The sequence below is a fragment of the Diceros bicornis genome, chromosome 6 (assembly GCF_020826845.1).
Source record: "Diceros bicornis minor isolate mBicDic1 chromosome 6, mDicBic1.mat.cur, whole genome shotgun sequence".
Lineage (NCBI taxonomy): Eukaryota > Metazoa > Chordata > Mammalia > Perissodactyla > Rhinocerotidae > Diceros > Diceros bicornis.
The window spans coordinates 27,726,921-27,753,526 of record NC_080745.1 but is presented as its reverse complement, the minus strand read 5'-3'; the positions used below and the strand labels follow the sequence as shown (position 1 = coordinate 27,753,526).

At 49.6% G+C, this 26,606-nt stretch overlaps 1 protein-coding gene across 2 annotated transcripts in view; it reads left to right on the top strand.

The window, feature by feature from the left end:
• Window positions 1–225: 225 nt before the first annotated feature.
• Window positions 226–26,606, top strand: part of ANXA11 (annexin A11) — a 42,916-nt gene continuing 16,535 nt past the window's right edge. The window contains exons 1-2 of one of the 2 annotated variants that reach the window (XM_058543093.1): window positions 226–432; window positions 25,356–25,418. In XM_058543093.1, the coding sequence (XP_058399076.1) occupies window positions 25,364–25,418 (55 nt within the window). In that variant the 5' untranslated portion in view covers window positions 226–432; window positions 25,356–25,363. Of the gene's footprint in view, window positions 433–17,378; window positions 17,474–25,355; window positions 25,419–26,606 lie in introns of those variants that run through there. The other variant, XM_058543092.1, reaches the window with a different exon arrangement.

Sequence of the window (26,606 nt, the reverse complement as noted above, 5' to 3'; positions counted from 1 at the left end):
CGGGACCGGTCGCGAGAGGCGGGTGGCGTATGGGCTCCGCGGCGTCCTCCTCCGTCCGGCCGCGGGAGCCGGAAGACGGGCAGCTTCCTTGCCCCGCCTCGCGGAGGCTGGTCCCCGCCCACTGGCCCGGGCCGGCTCTCACCTGGGGGCGGGGCCACGGCCAGCCCCGCCCCGCCCCGCCCCGGGGAGCCTAGAGCGGGCGCGCCCGCCGAGTTTTCCGGCCAGCGGGCTCCTCCACCCGCCCCGCTCTGACGGCTGCGGCGCCCGCGGGTCCGGAGCGTCCCGAGTGCCCCGAGCGCCCCGAGGACGGGAGTGGGACAGAGCGCGAGGCCGACCCAAGGCGCCGCACCCCGAACGCCCGCAGAGAGAGCCGCTGCCGCCCGCGTCCTCGTCCGTCCCTCGCGGCCCCCAGCCCCCGTGTCCAGTGGCCAGGTGAGTGAGGGTCCCCAGCCGGCCGGGGGCACGGGACGGGACGGCGGCAGGGCGCCGCGACCCCCGCAGATGAGGCCCGGACGGCCCCGCGCCCCCTCCCGGCGGCTTCCTGGTTGCACGGCATGGGGGCGGGGACGGGTGTCGCGCTGGTCCCGGACGGGCGTCGGCCTGGCTGCCTAGCTAGACCAGCGGCGGGGGCTGCCCTCCCTGTGGGGTGGGCGGTGCGCAGGCCGGGCCCCGGGGTCCACGGCCACGTGATTGTCCAGCGCGGCCCGGGCCGGCTTGGGACCAGGTGAACAAGCGAGCAGAAGGCGACTGGCTGGTGTGGGGGGTGGCCGGTGGCCCCTGGCCCTCCGACCCAGCTGAGTTCTCGAGAGTGTGCGCGCCCTTCTGGGAAAGGCTTGTGCTGAGGAGAGATAATAGAGGAGGCTGCCTTCAGGAACCTTCCTCTGGAACTGGGAGGACGCAAATTCCTGGGAGCTGCTAGTGTTGGAGTTGATTTGTAAGGCACCTTATTTGAGAGAATGCAGGATCCATCCCTGGTGCTGTGTTCACCTGTGTGTTTACCGTCTCTGCCTTTCCCCCTTCTTCAGCCTTGAACTACAATTTCAGGGAAGGATTCTTGGACTTTTGTCTCCCCCTGGGCTCTCAGCCCAACCCTCTGAAGGCTTAAAAAGGCAGAAATCCATATTGGCTTAAAGGAGAGTTGTGAAGTTTGTCATCTAGACACTTTGGAGAGGAGTTAAGCTAGCTAGAGCTAGCCCAAGCTAGGAACAGTCTGCCCTGGACGTTTCTGTCCCTGCCCCTCTAATCAGTGACCTTTCTATGGAGATGGCGTATTTTAGGACAGACTCTAGGTATCCATGGTAGCCAGCCACTCTGCCCTCCCTCCCAGCCTTTGCTTTGCTCTCTGCTGCCCTTGGGCATGGAGTGGTGCTGTGAGGGGTGAACCTCTGCCCTGCCCACGTAACAGGAACCAAAGCTTGCAGGCCAGGGCCAGGCTGAGCCCACGAGCTGGACAGGCAGGGTGTGTTACCTTGCTCACGGGTACCTGGCTTTCCTTATGTTCCTTCATTGCTTCCTTGCTTCAGTCCATTGTTGGGGATTCCAGGAGGATTAACATGGGCTCTTGCCTCAGGGCACTCGCTGTGCTACAAGGAGTTCCCTGACAAGAGAGGCCAGCTGAGGTGCCAGGGCAGTTTGTTGCCCTGGGCATCGGGTGCTCACTACGTCGGGCTCCTGCATCCCTCCCTACTCTCGTCTCTTACCAGTCTCTGTGCCTTGGTTTCCTCATCTTGACAATGGGGGTACTAACAATATCTGCCTCCCAGCGTTATTGTGAGGATTCAGTGCGTTACTATATTTAACAGCTTTACAGCTCAGACACTAAAGAGCAGTCAGAACAGGTGGTGACTGGTACACCATACCTGTGTGTCCCAGGTAGATGTCACTCACATTAGACATAAAGCTTACAGCAGGGCCTGGTGCATAAGTAATCATCTGTGAGTATCAACAATAATAATATAGTAATAATAGCTACCACTCCCTTCATGCAGCTGAAGATCTGGCTGAGTTGAACTGCTCCCCTTCTGACCTGTCCCTCTGTCTTAGCTCATGCTGAAATGCCCTCCTTCCCCCATTTCTGCCTATTAATCACCGCCCTCATGGGAGCCACCGAGGTGCCTGCTCCCAGCAGGAAGGGACAAGACATGCTCTGAGCCCACGCAGCCCTCCTCCTCCATTCCTTTGGCACTGACGCTCTCTCCTTGTGTAGTATTTGTATGGCCACATTTCTTATCTCTGCCCTGTTCTTTGTCTCTGGAGAGTGGGGGCTGTTTCTTACTCATCTCTAGGTCTCACAGCACCCAGGATGGGCCTTGCCTCATGTAGGTGCTCAGAAGATGTTAGTTGAGTGAAAGAGCCAGGCCAGGGAAGTAAGATTTCCCTGTTGTTAAAATATTAGACCTTGAAGGCTGGGTTTGGATAGGCAAAAAAAAAAAAAGTGGGGAGAGTGAGATAAAAATTATTCCAGACTGATAAGTGGGAGAAGGCACTGGCTGAGAGGCCAAGGTGGAGTTCCCTTTGATTCCTTTATGTAGCCAGGGCAAGGATGATCCGTGGGCCCCATCTTGATTGCTGTACCTAGAAGGCCAAGATGGATTGGAGATGCCTTGGTCACATGATTTGGGGAAGGATGGGTAGTTTGGGATGATAGGAGTGAGAATTGAGCCAGAATAGGTTAGTGGGGGTTCTTCTCGGGAATTCACTGCAGAACAGAGAAAAAAAAGCTGGTGCATGCAGGAGGTGAATGTAGAAATGAAATCCACGCCCAGTGCTGGAGGATGTTTGGAGGGCCCAGGACCTTTGTGGAGCTCCCTCTTCTCCTGGAATCACCTCCTTCTTCCTCCCTCTTAGCTGCCATCTTCCCCCCATAAGCCTGAAACAGTTCCTGGGACTTGGTCCTTTGGGGGTACTCAGGGGAGAGCCTGTGTGTGTTTCACAATTACAGCCAAGCAAACAGACTCAGGTCTCTCTGCATTTTTCTCTTCAACACCCTCTGATGCCATTGCCCCTAGAACACCAGGAATTTGAGTGATACCTAGATAGGAAAGCTCTCAGGGAAGATGAAGGAACTGAAGTTTCCTTGCTGGGAATTTGTGGTTTTTTTTTCTTTGGTGAGAAAGATTGGCCCTGAGCTAACATCTGTTGCCAATCCTTCTCTTTTTGCTGAGGAAGATTGGCCCTGGGCTAACATTCGTGCCCATCTTCCTCTACTTTATATGTGGGACACCTGCCACAGCATGGCTTGATAAGCAGTGTGTAGGTCTGTGCGTGGGATCTGAACCTGTGAACTCTGGTCTGCTGAAGCGGAGCGCACGAACTTAACCACTATGCCACCAGGCTGGCCCCAGAAATTTGCGTTTTTAAAAGGAGTTGTTGAAGTTCAATGGAGCTTTCTAATAACCACTGAAACCATGTCACAGTAGGCCTACTGATCCTGACCCTATCTATACCCCATGACATAAAAGTCTGGTGTCACATGGTGGTGGGCTTGTGCTTCTGAAGGTCCCACTGCCTTAGCAGAAAAGAAGGGAGGAATCCCTCCTGAAATTGAGAGGGAAGTCAGGCGCCGCCAGCCTCTTACACCTGGGACGTGGAGAGAGGCCGGCTTGGAGGACAGTGAGATAAGAGCAATCTGAGTGAGGGTAGAGAGGAGGAACTCCAGGGCTGTTAACAGCGAGGTGGAGGGAGCATATGGCAGGTTAAGCCTGGGGAGTGGCATCTCTGGGGGAAAAGGGTGTGTATGTGGGGGGGCTCATGATAGCAGATGTGAGCTTGCTGTGTCCACCTAAAAGGTCATGGCTATTTTTAGGAAGTGGGTGACAAGGCATGTTTCTATTGAACTCAGCACTCCTGAGTCCTCACTGTTTGCGTACCCCTGTGCTGTGTGCACACCTTCATCCACCCTAGGTTGTCCTCCTGGATTCCCCTGAGACATGGGACACTGGATGAGAACCTGGTCTGCAGGCTGGGGAAGACCATGAATTCAGTTCTGGACGTGTTGTGTTTGAGACACCTTTGAGATACCAAGTAGGCAGGTGGGCCTGGGGCTCTGGAGGGATCTAGGCTAGAGAGACGTTTTTGTCTAGGTTGTGTTTGATGTCAAGGGCACAGTGAGATTGAGGAACTCACCTCGAACAGCTGAGAAAAGGAAGATGAGCCTACAAAGGAGCCAGAAGGGTGAAGGAAAACCAGGACAGTGTCATATCACAGAAGCCAGAGCGAGTCTGCTTCAGTAGGAGGGGTTGGTCAGCGGTGGCCATGGCTGCTGTGGGAAGTGATGTGAAGGAGATTCAGCACCTTAACCTGTGGCTGTTTGGTGGGATGATGGGAGCAGAAGCCAGGTGGGAATGAATTGGTGGAGGAGTAGCAGGAGGTGAGGATCTGGGGATACTGAGTGTAGACAAGCTTTGAAAATGTTGGTTTTGAAGGGGAGGAGAACAATTGGGTGATGCTGGTGGAGGACCGCATTGAGGGGGTATTTGCTTCTGTTCCCTTAACCATCCATCCTCCTACTCCCATTGCACCCCGAGAAGTTAGCAGTGTGGATGGCCTGCAGCCGAGGATCCTTCCCTACCTCTCCCTGTGACACAGACACAGGCACCTGTAAAAGTTTGCTTGTTTCACAAAATGGATTCATGCTGTACACCTTCCTCTGCAGCTTATGTTTTTGATTAGTTTATCACGGATGGTAACTGTGGGTTCCTTATGCCAGGTCCGTAGCAGCTGTGGAGCGTTCTGTAGTACAGATGTACCATAATTTATTGAACCTTTCCCTTATTGATGGGTATTGAGACCATTGACAACTTTTATAACTTGAAACAGTGTTGGAGTAAACAACTTGTAGGATCCTGATTGGAGTGTCATTGAATGTATTTATTTATAAGGAAGAGTTGACATTCTATGATATTAAGTTTTCCAAATCAGAGACAGCTTACAGGCCTTGTAATATGTCTTTACTAGATACTGTGAATGAGATTCTAACTGGATATGCTGGAGTTTTTTATATATATAAAATATATGTTTTAATATATAGATTTATATTTATATAAAATATATGTATATAAGCATATTTTTATATATATAAAATAATTTTTGTATCCTTTCTACCTTTTTTCTGTTTTTTGCTTGTTAATTTCAACCATTATCATTATTCGTTCCTTCTTATTCTGGATCCTGGGCGCGGACCTGCTCACCGAACCCCAGGCCACCGAGGCAGAAAATGCGAACTTAATCACTACGCCACCGGGCCGGCCCCTGTTGCTCTACTTTTAATATCTAAATTGGTTCATTTATTTTTAGTCTTTTATTTTAATTTAAAAAGCATATAAAGTTCAACATTCTCCTTTGAGTACAGCCCTAGCTGATGGGCCTTTGTATGAAATGCTCACCTTTCCATTGCTTTCTAGTTACTACGTAAATCAAGTTTTGATCCAAGGATTTTTCAGAAGACAGCGTCCTGAATTTCTGAGTAGTTTTGTTGGGGGTATGATCATATTTTAATGTCGACTGCTAGTTTTACTGGGTTATGATAGTGAATGTGATGGGTGAGATCTCTTCTTATTGGGCTGTATTAAGATTTTCTTTGTGGCCAGCTACGTGATCAATATTATAAGGTTGCATGGACATGAACGAAGATTGTTCTCTGTGGGACACAGACTTTAGATAGATCTGCTAACTTGAGCTTGCCCTCTATCTCCTTGCCTATCGATCTGTCAGATACTGAGTGATGTATCAAAAACCCTCACTTTTTTAAGTCAAGCTCCACCTATGTTTGTTCTAGATTTATGAATTTGGCTTTCGCATTTGGTGTATACAGGTTTATCAAGCTTATCTTTGTGGATTGTACCTTGTGTCATTTGTTGCTTATTTAATGCTTTTGGCCTTTGGCCTTAAATTCCATATTATCTGTGTTTTAGGAGAATATATCGCCAAGGATCTGGGAGAATCTCTTCTTCTTTATAGTCCTAAAATTAATAAATAAGTGCGTTTTATTGTGACTTTTATGGTTTTATAGGGAGTGAAAGGCTCAGAAATTTAGAGGCAGGCGTCAGTCAGAGGGCATTTAAGCCACGTCCCTTTAGTTTCCATTCAGGGTCATGTGGCATAGGTAGTAGTCAGGTCTCCTCAGCCTGCTCTCGGATTATTGTGAGCGCCCCCTCCTTAACAGTCCCGGTGGTCCCCATGATAGCCAGATTGTTAGGAAGGATGGATAAAATGAGATTCACCTGCAAACCCCAGGGACAGGCCTGGGTACCACTTCCCCCCCTTGCAGTTCTAGCCCTCTTCCTGTAGGTCCGATATGGACAGTCTGACTCATAATTACGCATTTCCTTCCTTATTTGGGGGCCACAGGATGGACTTTCTCTGTTCCCCAAAGGATATGACAAAAATAGTACACAAAAATGTGTCAGGGCCACATGTCAGATATGAAGCTGGGCCCCAGTCTTTTTTTTCTTTTTTCTCCACAAAGCCCCAGTACCTAGTTGTGTATCATAGTTGTAGAGCTGTAGCTCTTCTATGTGAGACGCCGCCTCAGCATGGCTTGATGAGCGGTGAGTAGGTTCGTGCCCAGGATCCGAACCAGTGAACCCTAGGCCTCTGAAGCGGAGCGTGTGAACTTAACCACTATGCCACCAGGCTGGCCTCAAGGGTCCCAGTCTTAGGCTCTTTTCTATGCTTGTGTTTTCAGTCTTTAAACTATTTCAAGGGACTGGAATGACTAAGCCTTGTTGAACCATGAAATCCTAGTGAGTAGCTTTCCAAGTTCTATTTCCAGATAAAGGCAAATGGCTGGAAAAAACTCTCAGCCTGCTGAAGCAGGGTTATTGAAAAGTCCTCAATATATTTTTAATATTAATATTTATTTCCACTTCTTGTTTTTCTTTGTGTTTAACTAAGATGTCTTTACCCGACCCTTACTTTTTAACCTTTCTTTCTCACTTAAAAAAAAATGTTTACCTTGTTATCAGCACATGACTTGGGATTGCGGGGGAAGATGACAGAAGGCGATGATGATAACAAACCAAATTTGGTAGTTTCTGTCTTTGCTAGAGAATTCAGACTGTTCACATACCAGATAGTCTTGATTTTATTCCTTGCATCTTATTTTCTGTTTATTATTTATTATACTTGGATGTTATTCCTTTCCTGGTTTCTGCTATCTTGGTTAAGTTTTTCATCATCCCTCTTCTCCACCCCACGTATATTAAGATTTAGGTTTGGTCATGAATTGGAGAGGAGCTTCTCTCTCTCTCTTTAGAACTTGGAGTCCTCGGTTGGTAAGTGTCTGTTCCATGAGGTTGTCTAGGTACCAGGCTCCTTATGTAAAGTTGCTTTCAGCATTCTCTAGGGCTGTAGTTTTCAAACTTGAGCATGCATAAGAATAACCTGGAAGGTTTGTTACAACACAGATTCCTGGGCCCTACCCTTGAAGGTTCTGACCAGGAGATCTGTGGTGAGGCCTGAGGATTCTCATTTCTGATGAGTGCCCACACTGCGAGGCTGTCAGTCAGGGGACCACACTTTGGGTAGTGCTGCTCTAGTTGCGTCCCTTACCTGCATGGCCCAGGACAGCTGACTTTCATGGCATAGCCCTGCCTAGCTGCTAGGGAGGCTCGGAAACATAACCCTTAATTTGGGGCTGCCACGTGCCAGGCTGCAGTTAGTGTTCTGTTACGGAAGCAAGAGGGGGCAGATGGTTGAGCGGGGACAACTAGAAGTTTCTGGAACACCACCCACTGCAGTCCTTAATTTGAAACTTCTGCTGAGCTTATCAGTCTTGCCATTAGTTAAGCCAGTATTCCTCAGGTTAGGAAGCAGGAATGTACGTCACAGCAGTGGCAAGCCAGCAGGCAGTGCAAGCATGGCAGTGTTGATCCTGTGGGCTAGTGAATAAACAGGCAAGCTGATGCTCTGAGAGTCAACAGCTTCCAGGCTTTTCCCAGTAGTCAGGTCTGGCAGCTGTGCACTCTGCCACTTAGAGCCACCTCCTGATCTTACAGGCCCCATGGGATTAGGGTGGCCCCTCCGAGACTCAACTTCAGGATGGAGAGTATCTTGCTGTGCTTCCTCCTCCCGACTTGCCTTCCTCAACTCCAAGTATTACACACAGGTGACTATTTCCAGGAGAGTTTGGGGGCAGAGGGCATTTGAACGCTGAACTGAGCTGGGGCTGGTGGTCAGGGCGCCTCCTGATACCCGGGAGAGATCAGAACAAGTGGCTGCCAACCCCTGCTCTCTGCCGTTGTTAACTCACAGGGAGGTGAAACTGGAGAGAAGCAATGTCACAGAGGCTTCCCTGGAGCAGACAATGCTTTCTGTGTGGCTTCATTATATGGGACTTTATTTGGGAGGCAGCAGAGTCACTCGTCACTCTGTCTTTCCCGGGGTAGCCTTTGCGTTTCCCAAGTAGATTCTCCAGCCAAGGAAAGTGGATTGGAGCCCCGACCTATGCTGGGTGGAGGGGAGGCAGCCTAGGCCGTAGTGCATCAGCCTGGAAATCAAGAAACATGGTTCTAGTCTTTGTCCTGCCCCCAGCCGACCCTGAGACCTCAGGCAGGCCCCTTCTGCTCTCTGGGCCGGGGCACCCGCCTCAGTAAAATAAGCCAGTTGAACCAAATGATCTCATGAAGGCCCCTTCCGTTTATGACGTTCTAGGATTCCTGTGTGATCCAAATGCCAGTGCACTGGGAATTGACTTTTTATTTCTAAGAGGTGTCTTTCAGAACCAACTTGCTCAACTTCCCTTGTTGAGACCTAGACACTGCCACCTTGCTGCTCTCCCAGCCTGCTTTGCCCAGAACTTCTCCAGCCTGGGCGTTACCAGGTGCCAGCCCTCGGAGGGCGGGGTCTGAGGCGCTGCCTGGCTAATGATTGATGTAGGCTCTAGCTTTTCTTGATTCATGGCGCATAGATGGGGAGTTGAATGACTAAGAGCACCTTCCGGAGGCTTTGTGTTCAGTCTGGGAAAATACGGTCAGGGTTGGTGGAGTGCTGCCCTAGGCTCCGTGGCTTGCTTCTGTGGCTTGCGGGCCCCTGTGACCCACACCTCGGAGGCGATGCAGCGCCCCATGAGGGCGGGGCACTGGGGCTCTGCAGTCCCTGCGCACCACCTGTCCAGCAGAGTCAGGGATATGCATACACCCTCCCAAACCACTTGAGGTCCTGCCTTGCCATGGGAGGGAGAAAGGGGAATGTCCTCCATGTGTTCTCTCTGCTCCTAGAATTCCTAGAGCCGTGTCCCAGAAGCTCTGACCAAAGAGGCCATTGGAACAGGTGCTACCCAGGGTGTGGAAGAGATGAATCAGGGTCCACTGTGTCCTGTTGGTGTGTGTCAAGGACCTCGCTGTGCCCAGCCCTGTGCTAGCAGTGGCAGGAGGTGGAGAGGGCTGTCCTATGGCCTAGGCACTGACTCTGTCACTGAGAGGCCTAGGAAAAAGTCATCCTGGCTGTAGCACTGGCTGGGTGTGTGACCCTTGCTTGTCAAGAATAATCTCTGAGCCTAATTCCCTTAAGGTAATAATATCTGCCTTGGAGGAATATCATGAAGGTTAATGAGGTGAAGTATAATGAGGTAAAATATGTACCTATCATAGGTACTAGGAAAAGGGGAGTATTATTAGAACACTAGAGGACACAGAAAACGTTTTAGGCAAAGTGTTGATAAGTTCCAGGAAGAGCGATCACTGTGGGTGGAGAGGTCAGGGTGAGCTTCCTGAAGGAGATGGGGCTCCGTTTGGCCTAAAGGCAGGCCAGGAGTGACATAGGCTTAAGGAAGGCATAAAGGAGACAAGGAGGACAGACCAGGTAGAGGGACTGTCTGAGCAGAATTCCTGAAGATGGGAAGTGCTGAGAGAACGGCTTGGCTGAGCTTCAGACATGCATTTCCTGCGATTCTTTCCATCACACCTGTATCTCTGGGAACCTTCCATTTTCTTGCCATGGCACAGTGTAACTCTTGGACCAAGGCCCCTGTGGCAGACCTTAGGCTCCCACCTGCACAGGGTCAGCCCATACCTGAGATCTGAAAGAGAATCTTCTCCTCTAATGCGATCTGTAGGCTCTGGTAGGGATTTCTTTTCAGCTTCCATCTGTACAAGGCTGGCTGGGGACTTCGTCACCATTAGAAGAGCAGCCGTTGGTAAGTTATTTGAAGGAGAGGTGTCCAGGGGCTTCTAGGTAAGGCAGGGGTTCCTCAGCCGTATGGAGGTGCAATGGGTACTCTCTCAGGTCTTCTAGGTCTGAAGGGCCTGAGCCTTTCCAAGGACTGGGCGACGGTGTATCAGGGCCCCCCTGGTAGAGACCAGGCCACTCCCTGCTGCCTTTAGATCTTTAGTCTCATCCACCACCCCTCTTCCCCCAGTTTACTGTGAGAGAGGATCTGTGATGTACTTTCACATGGAGGAGAGATAGCTCATCGCATCTTAACCAGCAGGGCCCTGGGTGACATCTGTTTCTCTGATTACAAATACAGTTGCCTGCAGGACAGCCCCGGTGGGGACAGTGGGCAGCTGACGCAGGCACACCTGGCTGAAGGGGGCAGCTGCTGCAGCCCTAGCTGTGTGCTACTATGTGGAAATGGAGGTGTTGCCAGATCTCTCATTTTTCTATCAAGAAAAAGATTTAAGTCACGTGAGAGTCTCTTTTTTAGACCCTCCCCACCCCACAAAGAAATGAATGTTTGTGAACTACAAGACCTTCCTGGAGCCCCAGGTTCTGGGCAGCACAAGTTAACAACCAGGGATCCCTCACAGGTTCACTCGTTTTGTGGGTGAGGGAGGGAGATGCCCAGGAGAGCCTTAGGTTTGCCAAGGCCCATCAGAGAGAAGCCAGCTTTCAAGACACCCCTCCTACCCCTCCTCTCAGTTCCCAAAGAGCGTATGTCTTGATTCTCAGCCTTCATCTCCATTATTCCTGGAAATGGCTCTTCAGCGTGGCGTGGGTATTTTCCTGTGACTGCTCTTTGTGTTTATCTCCCCATCTAGAGGGAAAGCCTGGTGCAGGCCAGGACTTTGTTTTTCCCTCCTCTGTCCCTGGGGAATCTAGCCCAGCCCCGGGTGCCTCTGAGCCCAGAGGTGGAATTACTGTGAACCTAACGAAATTTCAGCTTCAGCTTCAGCCTGCTCCCTCATGCCCCAGTGGCCCTTCCAAGGCTCTGGGAGGGGCCCTAGCAGTGAATCTACAAAGTCGTAGGGTATTGTAAAAAAAAGTGATATTGTGTATTCGTTTTCTTAAAGAAGCCCCCTAAAATTGTATAAACTCCACAACACCTGGGCCTCCTCCTGTATAGATGCTGGTAAAAACCCAGCGATTGGCTGGCGTCCTGTCTGCTGGACAGTGTGCTCTTGGCTTAGGGGCAGAAGATGTGGGTCCTGGGCCAGTCCTGTTAGGATCTTGCTGTGACACCTTGGCGTGTCACTTCTCCCTCTCTGGTTGTCAGTTTCCCCATTTGTGAAATGAGAGTGGAGGTGGGTGGGTGGGAATGAACTGAGTCATCCCTGGGGCTGAGTGACCTCTGGCATCCCAGTTGTGTGATCCTGGCTGACTGGGTATGATTGCTCTGCCCGTGCAGATCACTGCTGCCGAACTTTTCCCTCCCTAGAGCATTTGCATTGCTGGCTGGGTGTGTCTGGCCTGGCCACATAGAACCCACTGAAAAGCCACGAGTCTCACCATGGTGACTCCTGTTGACTGATAATACAGGTGAACAAAGGTCCCTCCTTTCTCAGTGTAATGGTTTTTTTTGTGATCTTGATGGTTTATTGCTTCCCTTGTCAAAAAAGCTTGATGAGTTAGGTAGACTTGTGCACAGATCTCTCATATAAAAAGAGCAGAGGCCTTTTCAAAGAGAATATCATGGAAGGATCTGGAGAGAAAGAGAGAAGCAATGGTCACTGTATGTATTAGTTATCTATTGTTGCTATAAATTACCATAATCTTATTGACTTAAAACAACACAACTTTTTTTGGTGGTAAAATATACATAATATAAAATTTACCATTTGAATCATTTTTTAAAATTAATTTTTTTTTTTTGTGAGGAAGATTGGCCCTTAGCTAACATCTGTTGCCAATCTTCCTCTTTTTGCTTGAGGAAGATTGTCCCTGAGCTAACATCCATGCCAGTCTTCCTCTATTTTGTATGTGGGACACTGCCACAGCATGACTTAATGAGCAGTGTAGGTCCACACTTGGGATCCGAACCCATGAACCCTGGGCTGCCAAAGCAGAGTGTGCAAACTTAACCGCTACACCACTAGGCCAGCCCCCATTTTAATCATTTTTAAAAGGTGTACAGTTCACTAGCATTAAGTACAGTCACATTATTGTGCAACCATCACCACCATCCATCTCTAGAACTTTTTCATCTTCCCAAACTGAAATGCTGCCCCGTTAAACAATAACTCTCCAGTCCCCCATTTTCCTAGCCCCTGGCAACCACAGTTCTACTTCTGTCTCTGAATTTGACTACTCTGAGGACTTCATATAAGTGGAATCATACAGTGTTTGTCTTTTTGTGACCGGCTTATTTCACTTAGCATAATGTCCTCAAGGGTCATCCATGTTGTAGCATGTGGCAGGATTTCTTTCCATTTTCAGGCCAAATAATATTCTATTATGTATGTACCACACTTGTTTATCTGTTTATCTGTTGATGGACATTTGAGTTGTTTCCACCTGTTGGCTATTGTGAATAATCCTGTTGTGAACATTGGTGTACAAGTATGTTTGAGTTCTTGCTTTCAGTTATTTTGGGTATATACCCAGAAGTGGAATTGCTGGATCATATGTTAAATTTTTTGAGGAACCCCCCCCTCTACTATTTGCCACAGTGGCTGTGCCATTTTACCACACGACTTTTCTGTCTTACGGTTTTGTCTGATGGGTCTCATGGTGTTTGTTGGCAGGGTTGTATCTTTTCTGGAGGCTCTAGAGGAGAATCTGTTTGCTTGTCTTTTCCAGCTTCTCGGGGCCATCTGCATTCCTTGGCTCATGGCCTCCTTCTTCCGTGGATGGAATCCCTCTCATGCTTCTTATCTCTTTCTTTTCATCTTCATTTCTCCTTGTTCTTTCTTTTCATCCTTAACCCAGGCAGGAAAGGCTCTCTGCTCAAGAAAGGACTCATGTAATTAGATTGGGCCCACCTGGATAATCGAGAACAATCTCCCCAGCTCAAGGTTGGTAACCTTAATCATATCTGTGAAGTCCTTTTTGCCATGGGAGGTAACATATTCACAGGTTCTGGGGGGTCAGGGTGTGGACTGTCTGGGATAGTTTTGAAGGACCTCACCAAGGACCTGATGGTGCCTTATCTCAGGCCTTGTTAAGCCCTCCCCTGTGCCCCTTTCTCTCCCCCTTCCCCACCTTGTCCTGAGGCGCCCCGTGACCATAATGATTGGTTCGGTATGGCCCTCAGTGTGTGGGCTGACACCTGGTAGACACTGAGCAAGTTAGGGTGTATGTCCAGAATCTTTGATGACCCTTTCTCCCCTCTAAACATCAGAGCTTGTCCTTTTTGGCCACTTGGGAGAGAATGACATTGGGTGAGTTGGTCACAGAGTGAAGAGAACTGCCCTTACTTTACAGAAGTCTTTCCTGATCTTACTTCATTTAGTCCTCACAGTAACTCCAAGGTAGGTGGGCAAATCGTATCTTTGCAGACAGCTTGGAAGTTCAGAGAGGTTCAATTGTCTAGTGAAGGTCATACAGCAAGTGTTAGAGTTAGGACCCAGACCCTAGCTCCTGGGCTAATGCTTCTCAGGGAGTGAGTTAAAATTAACCTAGGACCTCCTATATGCTAATAAACTACATGGTGGATAGCTTTATATGTGTGTATCAGCACATCAGATCCTCACAGCCACGTACTAAGATGGATGTATATTTCCCAATTTTACAGATAAGGAGAAATGCTCGAGGGGGTCAAGCAACATGCCCAAGGTCACACAGCCCAAAAGTGGTAGAGCTAGAATTGGAATCATTGTCATTGGACTCCAAACCCTGTGTATCACCCCAGTCCCCTAGCAGCCGTGTTGGAAGATATCAGAGCTGTGTGGGCTGTGGGTAAAATTCATACAGCAGAGTGGAGAAGTCTCCTGTGACCACACTGTGATGTTTGTAGCTCTTAGTGGGGGGAGTGTGGGTTGTGTGAAGATGGGGGAACTGGCTTTGAGTGTGGGAGAGAGTAATTGGGGGTGGTAGAGGACCTGTAGAGAGTCTGGGGTTGGACGTTAGCAGACCCAGTGTCGGTGATGCTTAGGCTGCGTGACCCCGGATGAGCCACTCAGCTTCCCCTTTTCCCACCCAGACGCAAGAGGAGTTCAGAGAAGGAGCTCCCCGAGTTCCTTTCCAGCTGAGCACTGAAGGGTCGCTGCACAGTCAGTAACTGCTGCACCCCTGTGGGCCAAGGTGATCCTGGGGAATCGGTGCTTGGGTTGGATTTTGCAGGAAGTGGAGGGCCTTGAGAGCTAAGAGGGGGCAGCAAGGAGGGCTCAGACACCTCTGCGACTTGTGCTTGATTGACGTCTGCTGGTCCCTCCTACTTTGTTTCTCAGGCTGGTCCTGGGAGGAGCCCCTTGTGATCAGGTGGTGTAATTGGCAGTGGCAGCTGCTTCCCCCATGAGGAAGTGGTGAAACAAAGACACAGACCTGTCTCTCTCCAGCCCGAACTGCACTAGAAACACAACCCACAATTTCCCTATTTTTTTGAGGAGAGTGTATTTCCTTAGGTCCTGACCACACCTTGGACTTAAGACTTGGGTGGGGGCCTTTTTCTGTCGCTGCCACCGTGTCTGTCGCAAAACTTTGGCATCTGCAAGGACCATGGCCTGAGCCCCTTCACGTTCTGGGCCTGGGTGTCGACAGATAGTGACACCGTATCTGGGTTCACCTTTCTCTTCTGTGGCTCTCTTTCCACTCCTCAGAAATCCTGAGTTGGGGTTGGCATTTGACTAAGTGTTGGCTCACCTGGAAGCCCATTTGGTGTGGGCAGGTCTTAAAGGGGCCTCTCCCCATGAACAAGAAGGACCCAGGTTTGCCCGAGAGCTGTGCTGTGGAGGAGTTGGTAGAGAGGCCTCATGTGCGATTCTTTGTGTGTGCTTGCAGGTCCCTTTAAATGGTCCCTCCTGCCTCCCTTCCTCCCCTTCTCAGTTCCGAGGACCTGGTCTGGAAAGGCAGCTGAGGAGAGAAATGGTTTCTCTCAGGGCGGGGGCCCAGAGTAGAAGTAGTGACAGTAGACTGCTGGGTGGCCACAGCATGGAGCTTTGTGCAGACCAAGGCCCTGCTCCGCAGGTCCCTCCTCCCAGGCAGGTTTCCTCTCCAAGAGGCCTTTTCAAAGTTGCTCCCCCCCAGTTGTCTCCACACTGTCAGCTTCTTACCTTTGCCTCCTGCCCCCCTGCCATTCCTGGTGATTGAACCAAGCCCCTGGGCACCTGGCTTACAGAGGGAATGGAAAGAAAACATTGCCAGTTTCCTGTTGGTGGTTTCTCCTGGGGGAGATTGGAAAATCCAACACAGCCATTCCCACGACCTGCTGCTACAGGGCTGGGCTTGGTGTTGGAGAAGGAACCAGCACACTTCACTCCACTCCTCCCGCCCTCTGCCCTTCACACTATCCTGACTCTTCCCCGCCTCCTGTTACTTGCCCCCATCCCCTTTCTGCCCCAACATTTCTCATCCTGAGTGTTATCAAATGACCCAGAGTCCTCTGGGACCCTCTAATTCTCTTTGCTATTTTATATTGGTAAAACTGATATAATGAGAAGTTAAATGATGTAATGAGAACATATTTGGTACTAAACTATTAGTATCCGCATCTTATAGATGTGGCAAACTGAGGCCCAGAAGGGTTAAGTAACCTGCCCAAGATCACACACCTAGTAGAGAGCAGAACTGGATTTGAACTGGGCAGCTTGGTTTCAGAGTTTATGTTCTTTCCACCACCCTATGCTTCATTTAATGACGCACTTGGGATCACGGTGAAATCGGTGTTTCTAGTTTCAGTCTTTGAAATCCTCGTTTCTGGGGCCGGTGGGCTCTGTGAGGAAGTACAGCAAAGGGGTGAAAGTCCTGGGCTTTGGAGCCTGGCTGTCTGGGTTTGAATCCTGGCTCAGTCATCTACTAGCTGTAACCTTGGGCAGGTTATATAACCTCTCCATACCTCGGTTTCCTTATCTCTAATATGGGGATCATAATCTTAGTATTTGTCTTAGTGAGTTGTAAAGTTAATTTTCATGTAAAGCACTTAACTGTGCCTAATACATAATAAGTCTTCAGAAAGTGTTAACTTATTATTATTGCCTGATGGGTTTGGGATATTTGGGGATAAAGTTAAGCAGGCTCTTTTGTTACAGGACTTCTCAGAGCCTTTATTATGCTGTTATGAATTGGCACTTTCCTGGAAGGGGATGTAGTAGGCAGCATTTTCCAAAGTTTTTGGACAACTAATCTCGCTCTCTCTTTTTTTTTTTACTGGGTACCTGATAAATTCGCAACTTGCAAGATGTTAAGTTGGTGTCTGAGAATGCAATTTGGGAAGTGCTGTACATCATGCATCCTGTTAGTGCTTGGGAAGGCTGAGCTGGACATGGGGGTTAAGGTTAGACCTGAGCAAGACTTTGAATGACTGTATGTGGCAGAGCTGGGGCTGTGTCCCGCTTCTCTCCTCCCCTCCGCATAGGATGGGGAGAGAGAATTGGTGTGAGCCAAGGCACCTGAGTGTTTCTGGAACCTCCTTGCCATGAGGAATGGCCTTGGCTGACCCTGGTTCAAAGCACAATTACTGCACTATCTTCCATCTGTCCTTGGAGGAAGGGTCTTAAAGTAAGTCACCGGTGGCAGGACCAGCTGGGACCACCAGACAAGCCAGCCCAGCCTTGGTTTGAAATGGTCACAGGTTTTGCAACATGGCCCTGTTAGGGGAAGGCAGGCCGGCTCTGCTCTCAGCAAACCAAGTTCTCCCATGGACTCTCTCCCTAGTGCATTTGTGACTTGAGTAAGCCATGTCCCTGATGTATTTTGGCTACAAAACCAAGGCGGTTGGAAGCTAGATAATCTTCAAGATCCCTTCCAGTGTGGACATTTTCAGGAGTCAGTAAATCTAGGTTTGGGGTGAAAACCTAAAGAGGTGTCCCCTTCAGGAGTCCTAAAATCCAAGAGGAAGGAAGAGCCCTGAGAGGTGAAGCCCCTGTCATACCCGTGGGATAGTAAGGCTGGGGAGGTGAGGGCCTGGCTCCAGGTCGCTGGTTGGGATCCTTTTCCATATGAGATTCTTGGAACTGGACTACCTTAAGTAGATGTTTCTGTCTTGCTTTGGGCTCCATTTGTACCCTGCTCCGGGTCGCTGCCTCCCGTTGTCCAGCACAGTGACCCGGGGAAGAATGCCCAGGGCTCCCAGGGCAGTGTATGGAGACCAGGAGCTGCTCGGACTGGCTGAGGGCTGGCTAACTCATCATCTTCCCAAGAGTGCCAGGAGGTACGCCAGGTAGGAATGTGGATAATTCATTACACCTGAGCCCACCCAAACCTAGCTTTGTACTGGAACTAGGAGAGTTTGCAGATAAGCAAATAAATCTTTCTTTAAAAAAAATTATACATGTATATATATATGAACATACATAAACTATATATACATATATGCACATACATTCATGTGTGTGTGTTTTTTTTTTTTTTTTTTGGTGTTGAATTATACATTAGAAACTGCTCAGTGGTGACCTTTCGGTAGGGATTAAAGGGGAAAGTGACTTTTGCATTTTACTTTGTGCCTTTCTGTTCTATTTAAATTTCCCTACAATGTGCTTGTATTCCTTTTATTTTTCATTTTTATTTTTAAATGTAATTTATTTTTAGAGCAGTTTTAGGTTCACAGCAAAACTGAGTAGAAAGTGCAGATTTCCATATACTCCCTGCCCCTACACATGCAGAGCCTCCCACACTATCAACATCCCCCACCAGTGGTACATTTGTTTCAATTGATAAACCTACACTGACACATCATTATCGCTCAAAGTCCATAGGTTACATTAGGGTTCACTCTTGGTGTGTTCATTCTATGGGTTTTGACTAATGTGTCCACCATTTTAGTACCGTACAGAATAGCTTCACTGCCTTAAAATTCCTCTGTGCTCTGCCTATTCATCCCTCCCACCTCGCTAACTCCTGGTAACCACTGATGTTATTACTGTCTCCACAGTTTTGCCTTTTTCCAGAATGTCATATAGTTGGAATCATACAGTATGTAGCCTTTCCAGACTGGCTTCTTTCACTTAGCAATATGCATTTAAGTTTCCTTCAGGTCTTTTCATGGCTTGATTGCTCATTTCTTTTACTACTGAGTAATATTCCATTGTCTGGATGTACCACACTTTATCCATTCAACTACTGAAAGGACATCTTGGTTGCTGTTAAGTTTTGGCAATTATGAATAAAGCTTCTGTAAACATCTGTGTGCAGGTTTTTGTGTGGACGTAAGTTTTGAACTAATTTGGGTAAATACCAAGGAGTACTGTTGTTGGATCATATGATAAGAGTATGTTTAATTTTGTAAGAAACTTCCAGACTGTCTTCCAAAGTGACAAAATGTACCATTTTGCATTTCCACCAGCAGTGGATGAGAGTTGCTTTTGCTCCATGTTGGGTGTTGTCAGTGTTTTGGATTTTGGCCATTTTAATAGGTGTGTAGTAGTATCTCATTGTTATTTTAACTTGCAATTCCCTAATGTTGTATGGTGTTAAGCATCTTTTCATATGCCTATTTGCCATCTGTATATCTTTGATGAGATGTCTGTTCAGGTCTTTTGCCCATTTTTTAATTGGGTTGTTTGTTTTCTTATTGTTGAGTTTTTAAGAGTTCTTTCTATATTTTGGATAACAGTTCATCAGATGTGTGTTTTGTAAACATTTTCTCCCAGTCTGTGGCTTGTCTTCTCTTCCTTTTATTTAAAAAATATATCAGCGGCGATCATCTGAGTTGCGTGATTTAAACTCTAAATTTTTGTATTAAAACAGATTGAGAATTTAATATTAAAAAACTAACACACAAGTGAATAGTCCAGCCTCCAGGCTGGGGAAGGCCACTGGAGGGGTCACCGCTTTAGTCCAGGCCTGCATGGTTTGCCGCTGGGCACTAAGGGGTGGAAGGTCTCACTGCCATGAGCTTCTGGCCCAGGGATGATGCTTCCAGGCCTCTGCCTCCTCTCAGCGTTAGCCTGCTGCAAGCTCCGTCCACACCTGAGCCCCATGATGGCCTTCTGGGAAGGACACTTCTGTGTCCTTGTGCCAGGCATGGCACTGCCACCACCCATTGTTACCGAACCGGGTTTGTTTTTCCACCTTGCCCGGAAAGCCAAATACTGAGATGATGAGACTGCAGCAGAGAGCGAGTTTAATCACAAGGCAGCCAAATGAGGAAACGGGAGAACAAGTCTCAAATCCGCCTCCCTGAAAATGGGGACTCAGGGATATTTGTGGGGTAGGGGGGCAAGGTGGTCTGAAATGTGGAGATAGATGATTGGAGGTGAGGAGAGGTGAGGTCACTGATGATCTGCGCAAGCGTAGTCAGACTTCATGCCTCTTTGTAGGACGCATGTTCACAAAATGGTGGCGTTGGCATGACCCGAGGGTGGAGTTTTTAGCCTGTTGACGTCAAAAGGTCACTTATCGGACATCTGCGTGGGCCCAGCTGATGGGTTGGTGGTCTCAACTGGCCTGAAGTGGACAAGGAGTTCTAATTATTGAAAAACAGCTCAAACATCCATTACCATGGTGCCCCAGGCACCAGGGGGATGTTATCTATAGGAACCTAGTGGGAGTCAGATAGCATATTGCCTAAATAGCGTGGTTAACAGTGGGTGGGTAAACAACTAAAAACTATAATCAGTAACTGCAAAAAGGAAAAAAAAACTTTAGTTACCAGCTACTTAATCGTCAGTGGCTAACTGTTTGCTGGTTTCACCATCCCTCCTTTTTCTTCCACCCCCCTGGAAGTCAGGCGGGACACCAGAAGGTGCGTAGCCCAGCCTGTATCTCCATCTCCCATTGTTGGGGTGGGGAAACAAGGCTCTCCATTATGTTACAGGGGTGGCTGGCTGCGGGGAGTGAGGTTCTTCTTGTTCTGGGTGATTTTGCCTCTTTTCCTAACACAGTATTTCTAGGTTTCTCTGTTTGGGGACTCCGGCCAGTGCCCTTGTGGAGCCCTTGAAGTGTAATGGTACTCTGGTGTATGTATACACAGCTTTCAGGAACAGGCCCTTTTACAGTCCCTGAGAAGCCCCCTGTGTACCTGCTATATTCTTTCAGCATTCCCCAAGCGCTCTGAGGCTTGGTTCTGATGGGATTCTGGGATGCCCAGGTCTTGGTGCTTGTCCTCAGAACTCTGCTGGGAAGAAGGGCTAGACAGTATAAGTAGAAAGTGTCCAAGTGCCATAAAGGAAAGGGTGTTCCCTAGAGTGCGGAGTGCAGAATCAATTCCATCAGAATCGCTGGGGGTGGAGATGGGGCGTTTGTTTTAATTTCAGATTCCCAGGCTCATCCCAGGTTGAAGGGCACAGAGTGATTGGAGCCCAGGCTCTGCATTCTCAGCAAGCTCTCCAGGTGATTCTCATGAGTGATGAAGCGGTGCTACCCAAAGTGTGATCCACACTCAGGCAGCAGCATCACCTGGAAGTGTGTTGGAAATGCAGGTTTGTGGCCTGTCCCAAATCTGCTGATTCAGAGACTGTGGGGGAGGGACCCTGTAGTCTGGGTTTTAAGGAGCCCAGCGGGTGATTGTTTTGCAGACTGAAATTTGAGAAGCACCAATTTAGCCAGAGAGCTAATTTAGGTATTTTATCTAGCTAATTTAGCTGGATGAAATTGGCTGCACAGCTGTGGGTAGATGGTTCCACTGAGGAAGGAAGGGTGGTATTGGTGCTGCAGCGTGCCCCAGGAGAGGCAGGACCAGAAGCCAGAAGTTCCCTGGAGGCTGGTTTCTAAGAATTGGCGTAATCCCCGAAGAGGCCAGCTGTGTGCGGGAGGCTCTCGCCAGTTAGTCCTCGTGTCAGAGTGCCGTGAGCAGAGCTGGCATGGAACAGGGATATGTCCCGGCCTGTCAGAATCTCTTCAGCAATGCAACGCATTCCCACCCAGGCACCCTTTTTCTTTGCTAAGGGACAGAAGTAGGAGAAACACATCGGTCAGTGCAGGTGTGATACCATGGACGCCAGAGAGAAAGCCGATCTGCTGGGTTGAAACTCACTGTGTCCCCTTCTGTCCTGGAGAGTGAGGGTTGGACAGGCGTTGGCAGGGGAAGGTGAGGGGCCCCTGGAAGCCCTGTTGGTGCTCCCCCCGAGCCAGGGTATGGCAGCCCTAAGGTGACAGGAACAACTTCGCCAGGGACAGCAGGCCCTGCTGGTGGCCTCTTTTGAGAAAAAGCAGAGGCCAAAGTTACCCAAAGACTGGATGATGAGCAGATTTTTTTCTTTTAATTTTTCTATTGAAGTAACATTGGTTTATAATACCTAAATTTCAAGTGTACATCATTATATTTCAACTTCTGTACAGACTACATCACCAAAAGGCTAGTTGCCAAGAGGCAGATTTCTTAGTTTTCGGAAAAGGGGGGAAGAATGTAGATGTTGGGAGTCAGAGAGTTGCTGGCAATCCCTGCATCCCGCTAGGACATGGGGTAGTTGGGAGGTAGTGGGAGCCAGGATGGTGCACCCCAAGGTGCAGGATATCTGCTGCATTTGCTTTTCTCCTGGGGATTATTAGGTAGATAAACTGCAGGGCTCTGGGCATGGGAGATGTGTTAGAATCCTCATTTGGTGGAGGCCCTCTTTACACTGTTGTGAACAAGATGGGGAAATGTGCGCCTGGTGGTGGTGGAGATAGGTGGCTGGATAGCTGGTTGAGTGCCTCTGCCCGCCGTTGTCCAGCTGGGGAGTGTCCGTCGTTGGCCTTTTCTGTATCAGTTACTTGGAAGAACATAAAGGTCATGCTTACCAAATTGGTGGATACAAAACTATGCTGAGAGAGCACCAAGATGTTTGATGTTGGGCAGTCTCAGGAGGCTGGACCAACGAGCACAACATAAGGGAGAAATTTAACAGGAATCCGCATCAAGTCTTCATTGTCCTGAACATCCGTGTTACCAATCCAGGGGGGCAGGGAGCTGCAGCCACGGGGAGAAGGGCAGTGGTGGTCCTGCCCTGCGCTCTTCAGACCTTGGGCCTTTGTTTCTGAAGGGAGCGCAGAGAAAGACAAAGGGAGTGGGCTGCAGACTCAAAACTGTTTCAGGCAGGAAATGGTGGGAAAAACGAGACTGTTTTTTCAGGAGAGGGGAAGACTGGAGGTGGTCTCTTGGGGAGAGGGGAAGTCCAGGGATGAAGGACTGCTCTTTGGACGCGGGATTAGTCCTGGCCTGTGGGGCACTCAGGGCAGAGCTCATAGTTGCCGGGGGACAGATTTTGACTCTTGCCAGGAACTCTGTAAAGCCCTCCTGGGAGTGAGCGCCATCACCCTGTGAGCCGCTGAGTTTGGCCTGCGGTCCTGCCTGGGGTGGGGAACACTCTTGGTCCCCCCAGGTCCGAGTCCATGGTATGTTTATATAGCAATGCTAACCCCAGACTCGGAGCCCGCTGCCTTGCACTGAATGGAGCCGGTGTGAGTTATTCAAACCTTGCAAGAACAGCTGCGTCCTCAAGTGAGCTCAGAAATCCCCACCTGAATTGGGCCTTTTTTAAAGTTGTTTTTTTAATAGGCAATACACGCATGTGGCAAAAAATGCAAATATAAACAGTAAGCTTCATTTCTATCCCCAGGTTTCTCCTCCCTAGGCAACCAGTGTCCCCAGTTTCTTGTTTATTGTTCCAGGATGGTTCTGTGGTTCTGTGTGCATACATATATATATACACACACTACTAAGTTTCTATGTTTGTTTTCTTTTTTTAAGTTAGCTTAGTATTGCACCTTGATTAATAATGGGGATCATTTCCTGTCCCCTGTATATAGAGCTGGCTAATTCTGAAAATAGCCTCAGAGTATTCATTGTATGGACCTGTTGTGGTTTGTTTAACCAGCCTCTTACAGGTGGATATGTGTGTGTGGGGGGGGTGGTTGTAACAGCTAATGCTGCAGTAAAATCCATGTGCGTATGTCATTTCACACAGGTGTGTGTCTGGGAAACATTTCCAGAAGTAGAGTTTCTGGGTCAAAGAGTGTCATCTTTAATTTTGACGTCTCTGTATTTTTGATTGGCAATTCACAGCATATTAGTGAGGGTGAACAGCTTCAGTTCCTTTTCTTTAATCACCTGTTCCCATCATTTAAGTTTCTCTAGTAGTTTTTGGTCTTTTTCTTATTGTAAAACATTTTTCCTAAATTTGTCATTTCTTTTGTCTGTGTTGTTTTCCGTATTGGTTTCTTATCATGCAGAACTTTAATTTTATGTTTTTGGGGTTTGTGGCCTCTTCTTATGTTTTAATCTTTGGTCTGGCTGAAATTTATTTTGATGTGTGGAAGAGATAGTACCCAGCTTTTGGTTTTTTCCCCACCTGGCTGTGGATAGGCCTTTTGGCCTCATTGCTCTGGGAGGAGACGAGGAGTGGATGGGTGGGGGGCTTTGGTGCCCAAAGCTTCTGTGTAGTGGTGGTCTCGAGAGAGAGGTGTGAGGAACACAACTGTAGCACACCCTGTTCCTTCGCAGGGGAGGGCCTCTTTTCTCCATCAGAAGGTTCCTGGCCCATCCATCCTTCAAATCCCCAGGCTCTCTCCTCGTCAGCAAGGACTGAGGGCTCTGGCAGAAGAGTCAGGCTGAGGGCAGGACCTGGGAGGACTTTGTGCTGACGGCTCACCCAACCACAGGGAGATGAGTCAGACAAGGGCACCACTGGGGATCTCAACCACCACACCACAGTGAGTAAGGGGAAGGGCTTTGGCCCACACCGCAGGTAGCCAGTTCCAGCTTTCTCCAAGGTCACTTGGCCATCATCTGGCCTCCTGTTGCTTTGCCTACAGTCACCTCAGGACCCACTGACCAAAACAAATTCCCATGCCCGTAGGGCTGAGAACCGGGCCTACCCTGTGCGGGCCAGCGGCACCTTAAGGAAATCCTTCAGCTTACTTGAAAACAACATACCCAGTTCTCCAATGTAGCTGTGAAGGGCCACTAGAATCTTATAGGTGGAGAGCAGCGGTTCTCAAAGTGGGGTCCCCAGACCAGCAGTGTCACCTGGGAACTTGTTAGAAATGCAAATTCTGCATCTACTGACTCAGACTCTGCAGTTAGAGTGCACCATGGTGTTTAACAAGCCCTCCAGGTGGTCTGGTGCACTGCAGTTTGAGAACCAGTGGTCTATTCTGGCTTGGGGCCCAGCATGCAAGGAGGAGCAGCTCACTTGGGGCCAGCAGGTTTCCTCACACACTCTCACCTATCATTGGGTGCCTCTGCAAACTGCTGCAGCCACTGATTAGCAAGAGTAGGCAGGTTGCATGACAGTCTCTGAGTGGCTTGTGTCATGGCAGATCTGTGTCTCTCCTGGGCAGTTTAATTGGCTTGGGGCACGGCTGAGGGATCTGTGTACAGAGGGAGTTTGTGAGAGCAGGTATCCCACCCAGCACCAGCAGGCAAGAGCCCTGGGGTCCAGGCCTTTCTTCTTCCTTTACTCCTGATCTGCAGGTCACTTACCCTTTCTGAGCTCCAGCTGCCTCATCTGTAGAAACAGGATGGTGCTGCCTCACTTGCCCTGATTCCAGATCCTGGATCACATGAATCCTCCTGAGGTCTCTTCTTGTTTCTAAGAATGATGATTCTCCATGCCTTACCAGGTTCCCTTGCCCGGTGAACCAGAGGTTGGAGAATGAAAAGTGTAGCTTGGGGCAGATCCAGTTTGGAGGCTGCTGTAGATAGCGTGGAGTCCATAGGTTGGGCACAGGGAGATGGGCTCTGGCTTCCCCTGTTGGATGGATGGTGATACGGACACTAGAAGATAAAACCAAACAGACCTGGACCCCTGAGGATGAGGCTCTCTCTCTTCTGAGGTCGGAGAAGAGCTCCACACACTTGCAGCATCCCTTGTCAGCAGAGATGGGAATGAAGCTTGGATAGCGGTTTTCAAGGAAACCCACCAGCTCGTGGCTGGTGAGTCGTATAGTGGGGTGTGGGCGTGAGCCTGGCCCTGAAGATGAGCCTGCCCTGGTTGCTATTTCTAGCTGGAGGCTCCAGCAGGTAGAGGATAAACTGGGTTGCCACAGGTCATGCCTGATGCAACTTCTCTTCCTGCCGGGGGGCCTCGGGTCGTGGGTGTTGCTGTTCACCCGAGAAGCTGCCAGTAAGGCTGGTGGGAGCTCCCGGCAGAGCCTGAGTGCACTTTCCTCTTCCCTTTCAGATCTAACCATGAGCTACCCAGGCTTTCCCCCGCCCGCAGGCGGCTACCCCCCACCTCCACCAGGTAAGAGGGTCTGGGCCGGGTGGGGGTGGGAATGCCCTCTGTGCTCAGTCTCCAGCAGTAGAGAGGGGAGGAGTAATAGTGCTTTCCAGTCATTTCCTCACTCCTGTCGTGCCCCCACAGTGCAGCCCAGTGGGGGAGGGACTGGAGAAGAGCATGGACCCTGAGGCCAGGAGAGGCCTGGGTTTGAAGCTGCTTCTGGAAGGCCAGGACCAGGTCTCTTGCCTTATTAGCTGATAGCAGTGGGCAAATGGCTTCTCTTCTCTGAGACTCAGTTTTCTCCTTTGCAAATGGCTTCAAGGATCTCTCCTTCCCCTGGCTGTCCCTGATACTAACGAGATAGCCAAGTAAAGCCTCTGGCACGGTGTTCTCTGAAGCACTGTTAGGTAATGATTGCCCCTTGTCACTTCTGCTACCCTTTGCTCAAGGTGCGTGGTTTTGCAGTGGCAGCGTCCCCTCTGCTGAGGGAGGAAGTAGAGGCAGTTGCTAAGTCAGATGTTCCTGCTATAGCAGTGAGGCTGCACCAGCCAGTCAGGTGATCAGAACCCGGCCCCAGTCACAAGGCTTCTCTTCACACTTAGAAAGCACATTCTCTGGCCTTGGCCCCTCCTGGGTTCCTGAAATGAGATTTGGTCCTCACGGTAGGAAAGGAAGCATGAGGGCTCCCAGGATGAGGGGGAAAAGAGGGACCATCCCAGGCTGGTCATCCTGAGGTTGCCTGAGCTGCACTGCCCCTCCCCCCACTAGACCGCTGGGCACATTCTTTTCCCTAGTGCTGAGGTCCTTGAATCTGAGCACTGATGGCCCCGCAGGCCATTTGGACCCACCCTCCCATTCAAGGGGTGAAGAACCGGCAGAGCAGGGAGGCGCGGCTCTGCCACTGTCACAGGGTGTATCAGGTTGAGCTGGACCGTTTCCCTCTGAAGAAGCCCCGGCCCAGATTTGCCAGCACTGGCCTCAGTCCCCTCTCTTAGGAGGAACCCCACCATCCATGTCCTACCACTGCCACCTCTGTCAGCACAGATGTTCAGCCTCTGAGCAGCAAGAGAGGGAGCAGGCGGGTGATTCTGAGGAGGCTCTGTCCTGAGTGTCCCGGAGACCTGGAGCTGAAAAGCCAAACTTGCGGTCCCCGGGGCCTTTTCACTTCCATGGACAGGAATGCATCTCACAGGCAAGGAGCCTGCATGATGA